The following is a 12,436-nucleotide window of genomic DNA, read 5'->3' as shown; positions in this document are numbered from 1 at the left end:
TAATATTCTGTAATGAATGAGTTTTGGTGATAGAATTGCACAAATGTTCATTGTTACTACTGCTAAGCCTCGGCTTTCCATTGTTGTTAATAATAGTTGCAACTTGCACTCTTAAATGTGCATTGAAAATTGCCAACTGATAAAACCTGTGCTCCAGGGACCAGATTCATAAAACATGCTTCATGCTGCAGGCTTCATGTAGCTCCTAACTGGCTGAGTTAGATGGCGATTAACACTAAACGTTAGAAAATCTGTCTATTCTCCCCACCTGCATAGGTGTCATTTACACTGGGGATGCTGGGAACATGTCCCCACCGCTATTTGAAGGGATTTGTTAAAAGTTTTCTGAAAAATAGCTTGCAACAATAAATGTTAAATAACAAATGTAATGTGTTCCCTTTTATATAAATAAAGACATTTCCACCATAAATTGGTGCAGAAAATGTCCAGAATGCAGGAATAAAACATTTAATGCCAAAGATCTTATGGGGGAGGACCCCCATACCCCCCAATCATATATTTTATCAATGTAAATTTCTTTTCAACAGTATTAAAATATATTCTGGTTTTGTTCACGTGACCCCAGTATCACCTGTAGCTGTCATTGGCTGTTAGAGTCTTTGCAGTGTTGATAACCTAACCTAGCCTAAGCAGTCCTTCAGAATGCTCTCTATTTGTCACATTCTGCCTGTTGGCTTTGTTTAGTTTAGCTCTCTGTGAGTTTCAGTTACTTGGTCAGTTCAGTATCTGTGATTTAGTCTGTTGGGTTTTGGGTTTCAGTCCTGTCTATCTGTTGTCTTGTATCCAGTCTTCTCGGTGTGTGTTTGTATTGTGATTTCGTCCTGTCTGTTTTTGTCTTGTGGAGTTTGTCTATGTTGTGCTGTCTTGTTATTAGCTTCCGTACCATCGTGCTTGGGTTCTGTCTGTCTGCTAGGTGTCGATTTATGTTCCCGGCCAGTTCCATTATTTAATCTGATTATAATCATTCTGTTTTAATCTGTTCTGTTCTATTATCTTGGTCTGTTGTTGAGTTTGTCAGTGTTGTTCTGTTATCTTGTCTACCTTATCCACTCTGTGTTATTAGTTCGGTCCCTGTTTGATTTGTTGCTAACGCCTCGTGTTTAGACTCCCTGTTATTGTCCTGTTTAGTTAAGACTTAAGCGGCTAAAACGCTGGTGTTGATGGAGATTTTAAAACGAAAACGCAGTAGTGTGGATGGGGCCTTAATTTCCAACAAATGCTACTGTGAATGAATATGCCTCTTTCGAATATCATGCCATATTGGTATCGACTCTGGTAAAAGTCTCTGTTATTGTCATATAACATCCAGCAGGACAAATGGGTAACTTTGTGGAGGAGCTCGACACTCTCAGAGCATGGCTGTCTGTTAATTGTCCTCTGGGACATTAACATTTACTTAGACAAATTCAGTTCAGCAGACTTCCTGTTTCTGATTCAGTCCTTTCATCTGGAATGTGCTCTCAGCCCCCCGATCCACACACCTCACACCGCCACAAGCTCCACAACATCTCTTCTACTCACTTTGCCTCAGTAGTAGCTTCCATTATACCTCCTCTCGACACATATTTCTCATTCAAGGTCAGTTATGCCACAAAATCTCTGTACTCTACACTGTGCTCCTCCCAAATGCTCCTATCCTCCTTCTCAATCAGCATTGGTGCTGCCAAAAGTATGTTCTATAATGACAGAATAAGCAGTGCCACTGACTCAAGAAAACTGTTTTTCTTTATATCTCTTTGATGATGCTTGAGGAGACAATTTGTAGTATGATGTCATGGTGGATAGATTGCATGGCTGGGATGACCAAAAGTTTATTCTTAGGTTTAGTTGAAGGTGGCAAGCCTTCATCCATGCAGATGTGTCTGAGAGACAGTCCGTGATCCGTGCTAAGATGGTGGGGTTTTCTGGTAGGAACGGTAGAGTTGCGTGTCATCTGCATAGCAAAATCTTGCCTTCTCAACCTGTTACAAACATCCCCCCTTGAGCTGCTTTTCTTCCTTTACCTGCAAAGGACTTTTCTATGAGGGGTTGATGATACATGTTTGAAGTCCACAGGCATGGCTTTATCCCGTAGGGCAAGGAGAAAATCCCTCAAGTATGTAATCAATGGCGACGTACACTTCTTCCATTGTTCCCGGTTTGGGCAAAGTTCTCTCTTATGACAGCATACAGAATGAATAAAATCACCACTGCACGCAAGTAATCCATTTTCATGTTGCTTGACGTGAACGACACAGAAGCTGACAACACGATTAACGCCAAAAATTCACACTATTCACTACATTCGCTATTTATTCACTTGTCCTTTTTGGTTCACCATAATAAGTCTTAATAATGTAAATATTGTACATACCCACACACCTATATATTTGTCTTTATTTATTAATATTTATTTATTTTACTACTATTTATATATTCTTTATCTATCTACCTTTGACAAGTGAAGAATTTCCCCTCGGGGATCAGTAATGTATTCCGATTCTGATTCTATGTCAGAGGTCGAACACCTCTGGAGCAACTAGGGGTTGAGTGTCTTGCACAGGGACACAGTGGTGGACGTGTCACAGTGGGGAGTTGAAACCCTGTCTTGCACACCAAATGCATACGTTTTATCCACTGCCCCATCACGACCCCATAGCTGCACTTACTAGTATCTATTGTCACTTGTAGATCTCTTACTTTATTGATGCTATTTTGTTGTTTCTCAAATGTGAGACGATTGGGATGACAATGTCTGCGAAATTAGTAAATGTGAATGTACTTCCGCTTCAGACCAACACACCATGGTAATGTGTCCTGCACTTTTTCACAACACCAAATACCAGAAAGCTCAAAATACTTGTAATACTCAAAACATTTATGTCTGGACTCCGGTCTACTGAGGCAACACAACACTCACATAGTCAGTTTGTGACACACTTTACCTCCCTTTGGACCCTGTTTGCACACGTGGCTGCTCTCAGTAAAACAGTTAAAAAGGATGAAGGTTCAGCAGCTGCCTCAGTGTAGGGGAGGAGGCTTTTTTTCTGAAATCTAAATTATATGCAGTGATGCAAAGATTGTGTTCACCTGTCTTTATGACTTTTTTAGCAGGATAAATCATGGGACTTATGGGACGAGTCGGTAGAGTATAATTGGTCCGCTGATATATGTACTTATTTTACAGCTACTATAGAACATACAAGTGGAAAACTTCCATCAAATGTCAAAGCTTTTCAGATGGGTTGATTGGATTTGCAATGCTGTCAGTGACTGTGAGTCTTGATAACCTGGATGTATCTCTTCTTCTGTCAATAACTGAGACATTGCTCAATGAGAAATTTTTATTTGCTTGTGCATTCAGGGACTCTGAAATTTTATTTTATGTATTTTTTTTTTTAACCTGTCTGTATGAACTACCTGAAATTTGTTAATATTGCTATTATCGGGTGAAATTGTTGAAATGTGCAACTTCTATCCATGCAGGATTATTGTGTGTCTTGTTGAAATAAGTGTTCAATAGGAAATCTTATTCAGGCCATTTTGAGCTTTTCCTTTTGTCCTCTTTCGATCGGCCTTTCCCGCTCTCTCCCTCCATCACTCTCACTTGTTCCAGTTCTGCTGTTGTGCAGACATGATGAGCAATAACAGCTTTACTCCTGGGTATTTTCAGCTGACTCTGTTTACAGACTCTGGGCCCCTCAGATATCTGTTCTTCTGTCTGTGTCTGTTGATCTACATGACTATAATCTCTGCTAACGTTGTCATTATTCTGACAGTCTGCCTGGAGACGTCTCTGCATCAACCCATGTACATGTTTATCTCCTGTCTGTGTTTAAACTCTCTGTACGGCTCAGCTGGCTTCTTCCCCAGGTTCCTGATGGACATTCTGTCTGACACTCATTTGATCTCACGAGCATCTTGTTTCATTCAGATATATCTTATTTACACCTATGCATCATACGAACCAACCATCCTCAGCATCATGGCCTATGATAGATTTGTTGCTATTTGCCAGCCTTTACACTATCACAGCAAAATGACATTTAGGATGGTGAGACGTCTTTTGATTTTTGCTCTGCTCTATCCTGCATCTGCTATTTGCTTCCTTGTTTATCTTACTGTTCGATTGCCTTTGTGTGGAAATAAACTGCACAGGCTTTTCTGTGTTAACTGGCCTGTGGTTCGGCTCTCCTGTGTGGACACAACTCTGAACAGCATAGCAGGTCAGTTTATTTTGATAATAACCTTCTTCATCCCCCTGTTCTTTGTCCTGTACACCTATCTACGGATTCTGCTTGTGTGCAGGAGAAGCTCGTCTGAATTCAGAGGAAAGGCGTTACAAACCTGCCTGCCCCACATAGTGACATTTGTGACCTATATGTTTTCTGTCTTCTGTGAGATGTCACTGACTCGATTAGAGGGTGAGAGACTGAATCCAATCATCATAGTTGTTTTCTCTTTAGAGTGTGTGATTATTCCCCCCATCAATAACCCTCTAGTTTATGGCCTGAAACTGCCTCAAATCAAAGGAGTGATTTTTAGATTTTTGAAGATGTGCAAAATGGGTCCTGCTGTCAAAATGTAAAAATCATTATGCACATACAGGATAGCAACAATAAAGCATTAAGGCTCTGTTATTGACAAACATGCTTTTGGAATATATTAAATGGATTTCTCCGTGGATTTTATTTGCTATCACATTCATTTTAAGGAGATCAGAATATCTATGAACATAGTAAATGTAACATTAAAATAGAATAACCTTGAACAATGATATTGGTACACAAGTTCAATGGTTGAACTCAAAGCTCCTCAGACTAAAAGACTTTTTTTTTAAGACCACAGCCTAGAACTAGATATGAAAGGATTTCAGGTGTAGGATGGGAATTTGTATGCTGGATTTCTCATTGTTGAATTTTCTGTTTGTTCTGTTTCATTATTTTACTTGTGTTGTGAAGTTGCACTTTGTAATAATAATAATGAGGAATTAATAATCCTATATATTTCAGTACCTTTATGTACTTTGCTTATTTCCTCTAACTGTACCAAAGTTTCAATATAATGTGACACATCTGTGAGGTTGTTTTGTCTTATGCGTACTACTTTCCTTTGAGAAAAGGAGTTTCCACTGTGGCTCAAGGCTGAGAAAGGCTTTTCTCGTACACTTCACATTTACTTTCTTGTATTAAATGTTTTGGTCATCTGTTTCTCTTGGTCAGGCTCTCTAATCACCCTTGGGTGTAGGACCTCTCTGCCCTTCAGCTGAATTCTTACTCTGTTTTCCTTTGAATAAATATCACAAAGACAACTGTTCGTTGTAACTACTTTGTCCATTTATGATTCAATGTCTTTTATGTTTAGGCACTCAGCACTTGGTTAAGGTTAGGGAGAGATTGTGGCTTTGGTTTAACCAACTCCCACAATCAGAAATATAGTTGGGTTTGTCAGGTTTGGGTTAGGGGTCTGCTTGGTCTTGACCATAAATGACTCCCTGAAAAAAAATTTTCCCAGCTAATTTTAAATATGCAATTGTGCAGCCTCTTCTGAAAAAAATTATCTTGATCCATCCCCTCCCAAAAACTATAGGCCTATATCTAAGCTGCCTTTTAAGCTCACATTCTAGAGAAAGTCGTTGCCAAACAGCAACCTTGACTGCACACAACATTTTAGATAAATTCCAATCTAGTTTTCCTCAGTCCAATCCCTGTGAAACACAATCCCTGAGATCTCCAAGGACATAATGATGTCTTTTGATGCAGGTAAATGATCTGCTCTGGCGCTGCTGGAGCTTTTGATACTGAGGATCACAGCATCCTGATTCAAAGGCTGAGGCACTGGGTGTGTGTCTCTGTAAGAAATTAAGTAATAAGGACCTTAGTCTTCCAGTCCTTATTGGCAGTCAGTTTCTTACAGAGACACACACCCAGTGCCTCAGCCTTTGAATCAGGATGCTGTGACCCTTATTGTTGCTTCTGATCCCAATGCTCCCATTTACATTTACTCATTTGGCAGATGTTGTTATCCAAAGCGACTTACATTTGAGGAACAACATACAAGCATCAATAAAGCATCGATACAGCATGAGATCTACAACTGGAAATACATACTAGTAAGAGCTAATGATGCCACGTATGGCATCAATAGGGTAAACACCTGAGGAAAGAAGTAAGTGTTAACAAAAAAGTGCTTTCAATACAAGAGAATTAAAAGGTGATAGTGTTCTCGGAAGAGATGAATTTTCAGGAGCTTCTTGAAGTTAGAGAGGACGCCCCTGTTATGATGGACTGTGTTTAGCTTGTTCCACCATTGTGGTGTCACAGTTGAGAAAAGCTGGGACTGAGGTTCTTTGTGCGAAGGGATGGCAGAGCCAGGCGGCGTTCGTTGGAGGAGCGTAGCGGCCGAGAAGAAAGGTAAGCTTGTATTATGGAGTTTAGGTAGATGGTGCAGACCCAGTAGTCGCTCTGTATGCAGCATTAGTGACTTGGATTTGATTCAGGCCATCGAACCAAAGGGGACGCAGACTTTTCTCAACAACACGGCCCATCATTATCATTCCAGCTCACAAAGTACCTTGTGAGAAATTCTTATCTTTGAAGTTTTGAATTTCAAGCTTAGAAGTCTAAACCCAATTATATTTACTATTGTTTATCATCCTCCAAAACCTCCGGCCAGCTTTTTGATAGAACTCCCTGAATTTTCATCGACTCTTTTTTTAAACTATGACAAAGTTGTTCTTTGTGGTGATTTCAATATCCATATGAATGACCCCACCAATAGTTGTATTTCTGAGTTTTAAAATATCACAAATTCTTGTAATTTTAAATAAAATGTGTATGGTGAAACACATAATCGTGGTCCCACTTGTTTTTACTTAGGTGTGAGAATTTCAAATGTTGATTTAGCGGATATGGCTGTATCTGATCACAGATGTATAGTTTTTAACTGTAAGTCAAGATGGTGCCGCAGACGGCCGCCTCTGGAATACGCTCCGTAGTGCTTTTTGTGTTTTTGTTAATTAACGCTGTTTTCTGCCGTCCCTCTCTGATTACATTTACTAGAGGAGCTCTTAAACATTGGACTTTCAACTGCTCATACTATTCCACCGCTCCTTATTGACCCTGGAACTATCCCGGAGTTATTAGTTGGAGGAGCGGCAGCTCTGTTTGGAATCATCCAGAAATAGCGCAGGGAAAAACTTGCAAGTGCACTGGTTAAGCTGAGACAGCGGGATTTTTGCACTGCGCTCCCTTCAATTCACCTGGTGAATGTCTGCTCTCTGGCCAATAAAAAGGACGAACTGCTGCTCCTCAACAGAACTAACTCGGACTTCTGCAGATCTGCTGCCCTCCGTTTCACCGAGCAAATCCCAGACAGCGCTCTTCACCTACCGGGGTTTTATCTCATCTGTGCGGATCGTGAAAGGGAGCCCACGGGAAAAACACGGGGAGGCGGACTCTGTTTCTATATAAACAAAGGTTGGTGCACAGATGTCACAGTGTTGAAGAAATCATGCAGCCCTCACTTAGAGACATTATTCATAAACTGTAAACCGTTTTATTCACCACGGGACTTTTCCTCGTTTGTTCTGGTCACTGTTTACATTCCACCTCAGGCCTGTGTTAGTGAGGCGTTACCACACCTGGCTGACCAGATAAAGATCCAGACTCCCTGCTCATTGTTCTTGTGGACTTCAACAGAGCAAACCTCAGCCGTAAACTCCCAAAGTACAGACAGACATATTAAGGGTTCCACCAGGGACACTAACACACTGGACCACTGCTACACTACATTAAAGGACGCCTATCGCTCTGTTCCCCTGTACAACCAGGCCAGGAACACTCTGACTAAGGAGGTCAAAGCTGCAAAGAGGAGCTATGCTGAAAAGCTAATAACAGCTTTGCAGCCAGCGATCCTGCGTCAGTGTGGAGAAGCCTGCAGACACTCACTAACAACAGGAGACCATCCCCCAACACTGCTGGTACTCAAAAACTGGCAGACGAGCTGAATGGTTTCTATTGTAGGTTTGAAAAGCCCACAGTCACACCTCTCCCCCACTCCAACACCATCTTCAAAAAGTCACCTTCCCCCTCTGACACACTGCCAGCCCCCCTCTCTGACCTCTCACCTGCACTCAAGATCTGTGAAGAGGACATGAGCCACCTCTTCCAAAGGCAGAAGATCAGGAAGGCTCCTGGCCCCCGACAGTGTATCTCCATTCTGCCTGAAAATATGTGCACACTAGCTGGACCCATCTGTCAAACTCCTGAAGTCTGCTGACAACACAACGGTCATCGGCCTCATCCGGGACGGTGATGAGTCAGCCTACAGACGTGAGGTTGATCAGCTGGCTCTCTGGTCTGGTCAGAAAAACCTGGAGCTTAACACGCTCAAAACTGTGGAGATGATCATGGACTTCAGCCATGCGCGTAACAGTCGTGCACAATAGGCCATATTTGACACTATTAGAGCGCAGATTCAGACGTAGAAACTGGCTCATAAAGCAAGATGCCTATACTCTTCACAAGACGGCTCCAGTGCATTTTAAGAGAAACAAGGTTTTAGTGATTTCAATAGACTTGCAGTTCCTGTTAGATTTAGTTGACATGTCCGTGAAGGAATTAAGTGGTTGACAGTCAGTTAGAGAAGACGGAGGGAGCAGAGACGTAGGTTTGGTGGACAAGTAGAGCTGGGTGTCATCGGCGTAGTAGTGAAATTGGATATTATATTTCCTGAGAATAGAACCAAGGGTAAGTAGATAAAAGAAAGGCGCTGAGCAGAGTGTTGAGGATAGCTGAGCGGAATATTGAAAAGATGCCTATCAAGAGCAATGGGCATCATCAAGGACCCCACTCACCCTGCCCACAGACTGTTTCCCACCTCCCCTCTGGCAGGAGGTAGTCAGTTTGAGAACAAGGACTGCAAGGTTCAAAAATAGCTTCTTCCCCACTGCTGTCAGACTATTGAACACAAAAACCCACTAAAACATACCAAATCAAGGTGAATACTACATGTACATAATTATTTGTTTGACTGCACCTTATTCTCAACTGCACTATTTTAAATATGGATATTGATACTCCCAACTGTATATATCTAGACATTTATATTTTACCATTTTTTAGACGTTGTATATTTATATTTATCACTCTACATGCTCTACACACCCATATAAGCATTTTTATTTATTTTTATTTATGTAGCTACTATCTTGTTTCTACTGTGTTTTTAATTGTTTCCGTGCTATATTTTAAGCTGAGAACTTTGCCCCTAATTTCGTACTACAGTGTACTGTGGAATGACAATAAAGGAATCTTGAATCTTGAATGAGTTCAGATAATTCATCGCTGTAGTGCTGGATTTGTTCATTTGTTTTGGAGCCGAATTGAATATTTTGTATTACACATATTACTCAGACACAGAACTAACCCCTGTGTGTGAAGGGTGCGACACACCTGTCTGTGAAGTGTGAACTGCGTTTGTCTGCAAAGTGTGAGATGCACCTGTTTGCACAGGGGGAACTACTACATATGTGAGTGGAGTGGGAACTGCATCCTCTGGTTCAATATAATCTGAGACGTTACCCTTTAAAATATCAAAGTTATGCAAATGATGAAGACTTTCAGCAGCGGACATTTCCATATCATAGTCATCATCATCAAAACAGTTTGCTAGATCGGACAGAGACTGATCATATGCCACCAATGCATCCCACAGCTTTTTTTCTTTCAGTAGAAAGTTCAGGCGTTTCTGAGTCCAAGGATGATTCTAACAGGAGCCAAATTTTGCGGCAGGCAAAAGAACTGCTGTGTGTCGGGGTATACCGCAGAAGGAAGTGATGGCGATGCAGGACCGCTGTTTTCTTTTTGAACACAGAAAAAAACACGTTGTTAGTCAATTATTTATACACTCATATTCTTAAACTCTAAAATAACCTGTAAATATACACCTCTCTCTTGTGAGTCTTCTATGACAATAACGTCCTCCCCGGAGTGGTGTAACGTTGTTGCTGTGAAGGGATACAAATTAAAGACAGTTTAAACATACAAATAAAACATAATATAATTTAAAATACATACAATTTCTCTACATGTGTTAAAATAAATGGAAGGCCTGTTGTCCCCGAGGGAATCAGTTCTGCATCCCTATTGTATCACAGCGGTGGCTTCATCGATCAATAGTGGGGCATAGGAGACGCAGTTAATAGCTATAAAACACACAAAGACCCTTGCATTATATTTAGTGTAAGATGTAAAGAGAATAATTACTAGGGTGAAGTCAGGTAAAGTGGGTCACTTTTTGGTCAACTGCATTTTAAACAACCTAAATCAGTTAGAATGTATTAAAATTGTGTTTTGTTTAAATAGGTAGTAGTGAAGACATCTATGGCGAAATTAAGCCAATTTATTTATTCTTTAACAAATTGTTTATCTTTATACACTATCTGACTATCCTCTTCTGCTGGAACTGGAAGCATTCAGGTTGAGCGGGACAGTTTTAGGGCTAATGCTAGTAAGCACAGTGCAGCAGTTTCATGAACAAAAGAGAACAGTTTAAAGTTGTTAGTAGGAATAATGTGTCTGAATATCAAATTTTAGGTTGGTAATTTCTTAAATACACTAGGCTACACAAAAGATGGTGCCCATTCATAAAGGAGAGAAAAAGAAAGAGAGGTCCCACTTTCAGGGGCGGCTTGTTCATTAGGGCGACTGGGCGACACCCCGCCAAACCGGGAAAAAGGCAGGGGATTTTTCTCACACTTTCTACACACTGTTAGTTAGCTGTGACAGTTTTACTCTGAATATCGCTGTCCAATCAGCACCAAGTCATGTTCCGTGGAGTCCCGCCTCTTTTGGGGCGAATTCAGTGTGGTTGTAATTCACCCAGATCTCTCTCTGCAATCTCTATGGGTTCCAGGAGGGCTCGCACTTACGTGTTTACGTCATGCGCCCAGCAGCAGAGCTACGCTTCTGCCACCTGAAAACGACTCGGCGGTCCTCCAGCTTGTTGCTCTCGCTACGAGCAGTTGCTGTACAAAACATACGTTCAGGCTGAAAATTCAACCGTGGTGTCGTGTCGATGCAGTGACTTTACCAGCGGTGAGTAAGACACAGTGTAAGTATAGCCTAATACATTTAATTTGTTAAGCTATGAGGAGATGAAAAGTCTGCTAGCCACTAGGCTAATTTATGTTCCGTAAAATGCCAGAGGCTAAGCTAATAACTGTGACTGTAAAAAAAAATGTATAGTTATTATTAATTGGCCCCCCTGAGAGATTTTGCAGGAGCTGCCACGGCCCACTTTATCTAATACTGTCAGATTGTCTGGGACAGGTCTGTAAATCAGATTTTAATAAATATTTGAGACAGTTACATCCTTATTGTTATAACACAGACATTATGAAGGCATTTAAAAGCAAAACAAATATTGATCTTAAGTGACTGAATTATCATACTTATTATTTTAAATAGATTTACACTTGCCAGGTGACTTACCATGCGGTCCGGGAGTCAAGTAAATTTGAAAAAGAACTACAGGACCACGTCTGTGATGTCACACCAATCACAACCTTTGTTTCATATCCAATAGACATTCTACAACACCAAAATAACAATTGTTGTGATTAGTTTACAAAATTAACCCTGTACAGTAGCCTACCCATAAGCTTAAGTGTCCCACTCAACCAGGTATCCCACTCTTCCTGAATTCACCCTACGCCAAATTTAAAACATAACATACCATCATGCATGAATGAGGTTCTTCTGTAATACAATAAATAGCTTATGTGAGGTTAGATTCTCCGGGTTTGTATTAAAACACATTACTAGTCGATAATGCATAAATATGATCCCCTTTTTACTTACTCTTTCTGTTTGAAAGATACTTTTTTTATATTAAAAAGAAAATCAGATAAAATAGCCAATACAAGCAACACACCAATATAGTTATTTTGAGTGTTTTAACTTACCAGCAACAAGAGACTGGGACGTGTTCACCCCTCTTATACCCTAAAACCACATAATTTTTTCACACACACCCGTCTTATTTATTACCTTTTATTACCTCAAAATCCCCCATTCGCATCGAGGCATCTCTTTGGTGGGGAATCGGAATAATAAAGGAAGAATTTAGGAAGAATGAGTATGATAGGCTATATATAAATAGTGGTCTAAATATACATAGGCCCATATGTCCTAATTTACTGAAATAGAAATTTATCTATCAACATTTATAGGAAACAGATCTAATCTATTCAATATCATAGTAGCCTTTTTTTTATAAACGATATAAAAGCGATGCACATGATCTGCAGTCGTCACCAAACAAACTTTTTTAAATAAAGGATAGATTTAAATAAACGGCATTTGATTTCAGAATCCACACAAGATGTGTTACAGCCTATATAGAATAATTCACATGTATTGACCTGAAGATC

The 12,436-nt window shown here is 40.4% G+C and overlaps 1 protein-coding gene across 1 annotated transcript; it reads left to right on the top strand.

The window, feature by feature from the left end:
* The first annotated feature begins 3,634 nt into the window (after positions 1-3,634).
* Positions 3,635-4,588, top strand: LOC119903617 (olfactory receptor 51L1-like). The gene has a single exon (XM_038719859.1). It carries the CDS (start codon positions 3,635-3,637, stop codon positions 4,586-4,588), a length of 954 nt encoding a protein of 317 aa, XP_038575787.1.
* The last annotated feature ends 7,848 nt before the right edge of the window (positions 4,589-12,436 follow it).

The sequence above is a fragment of the Micropterus salmoides genome, unplaced genomic scaffold (assembly GCF_014851395.1).
Source record: "Micropterus salmoides isolate LMB-PRFRI ecotype aquatic unplaced genomic scaffold, ASM1485139v1 Ms_hic_scaffold_15, whole genome shotgun sequence".
Taxonomy (NCBI): domain Eukaryota; kingdom Metazoa; phylum Chordata; class Actinopteri; order Centrarchiformes; family Centrarchidae; genus Micropterus; species Micropterus salmoides.
Note: the sequence above shows the minus strand (reverse complement) of the source record. Positions and strands in the feature narration are given on the sequence as shown.

What these genes read in the sequence shown, in the direction of transcription:
- LOC119903617 (XM_038719859.1), top strand. Translation starts at nt 3,635, where the DNA reads ATGATGAGCAATAACAGCTTTACTCCTGGGTATTTTCAGCTGACTCTG.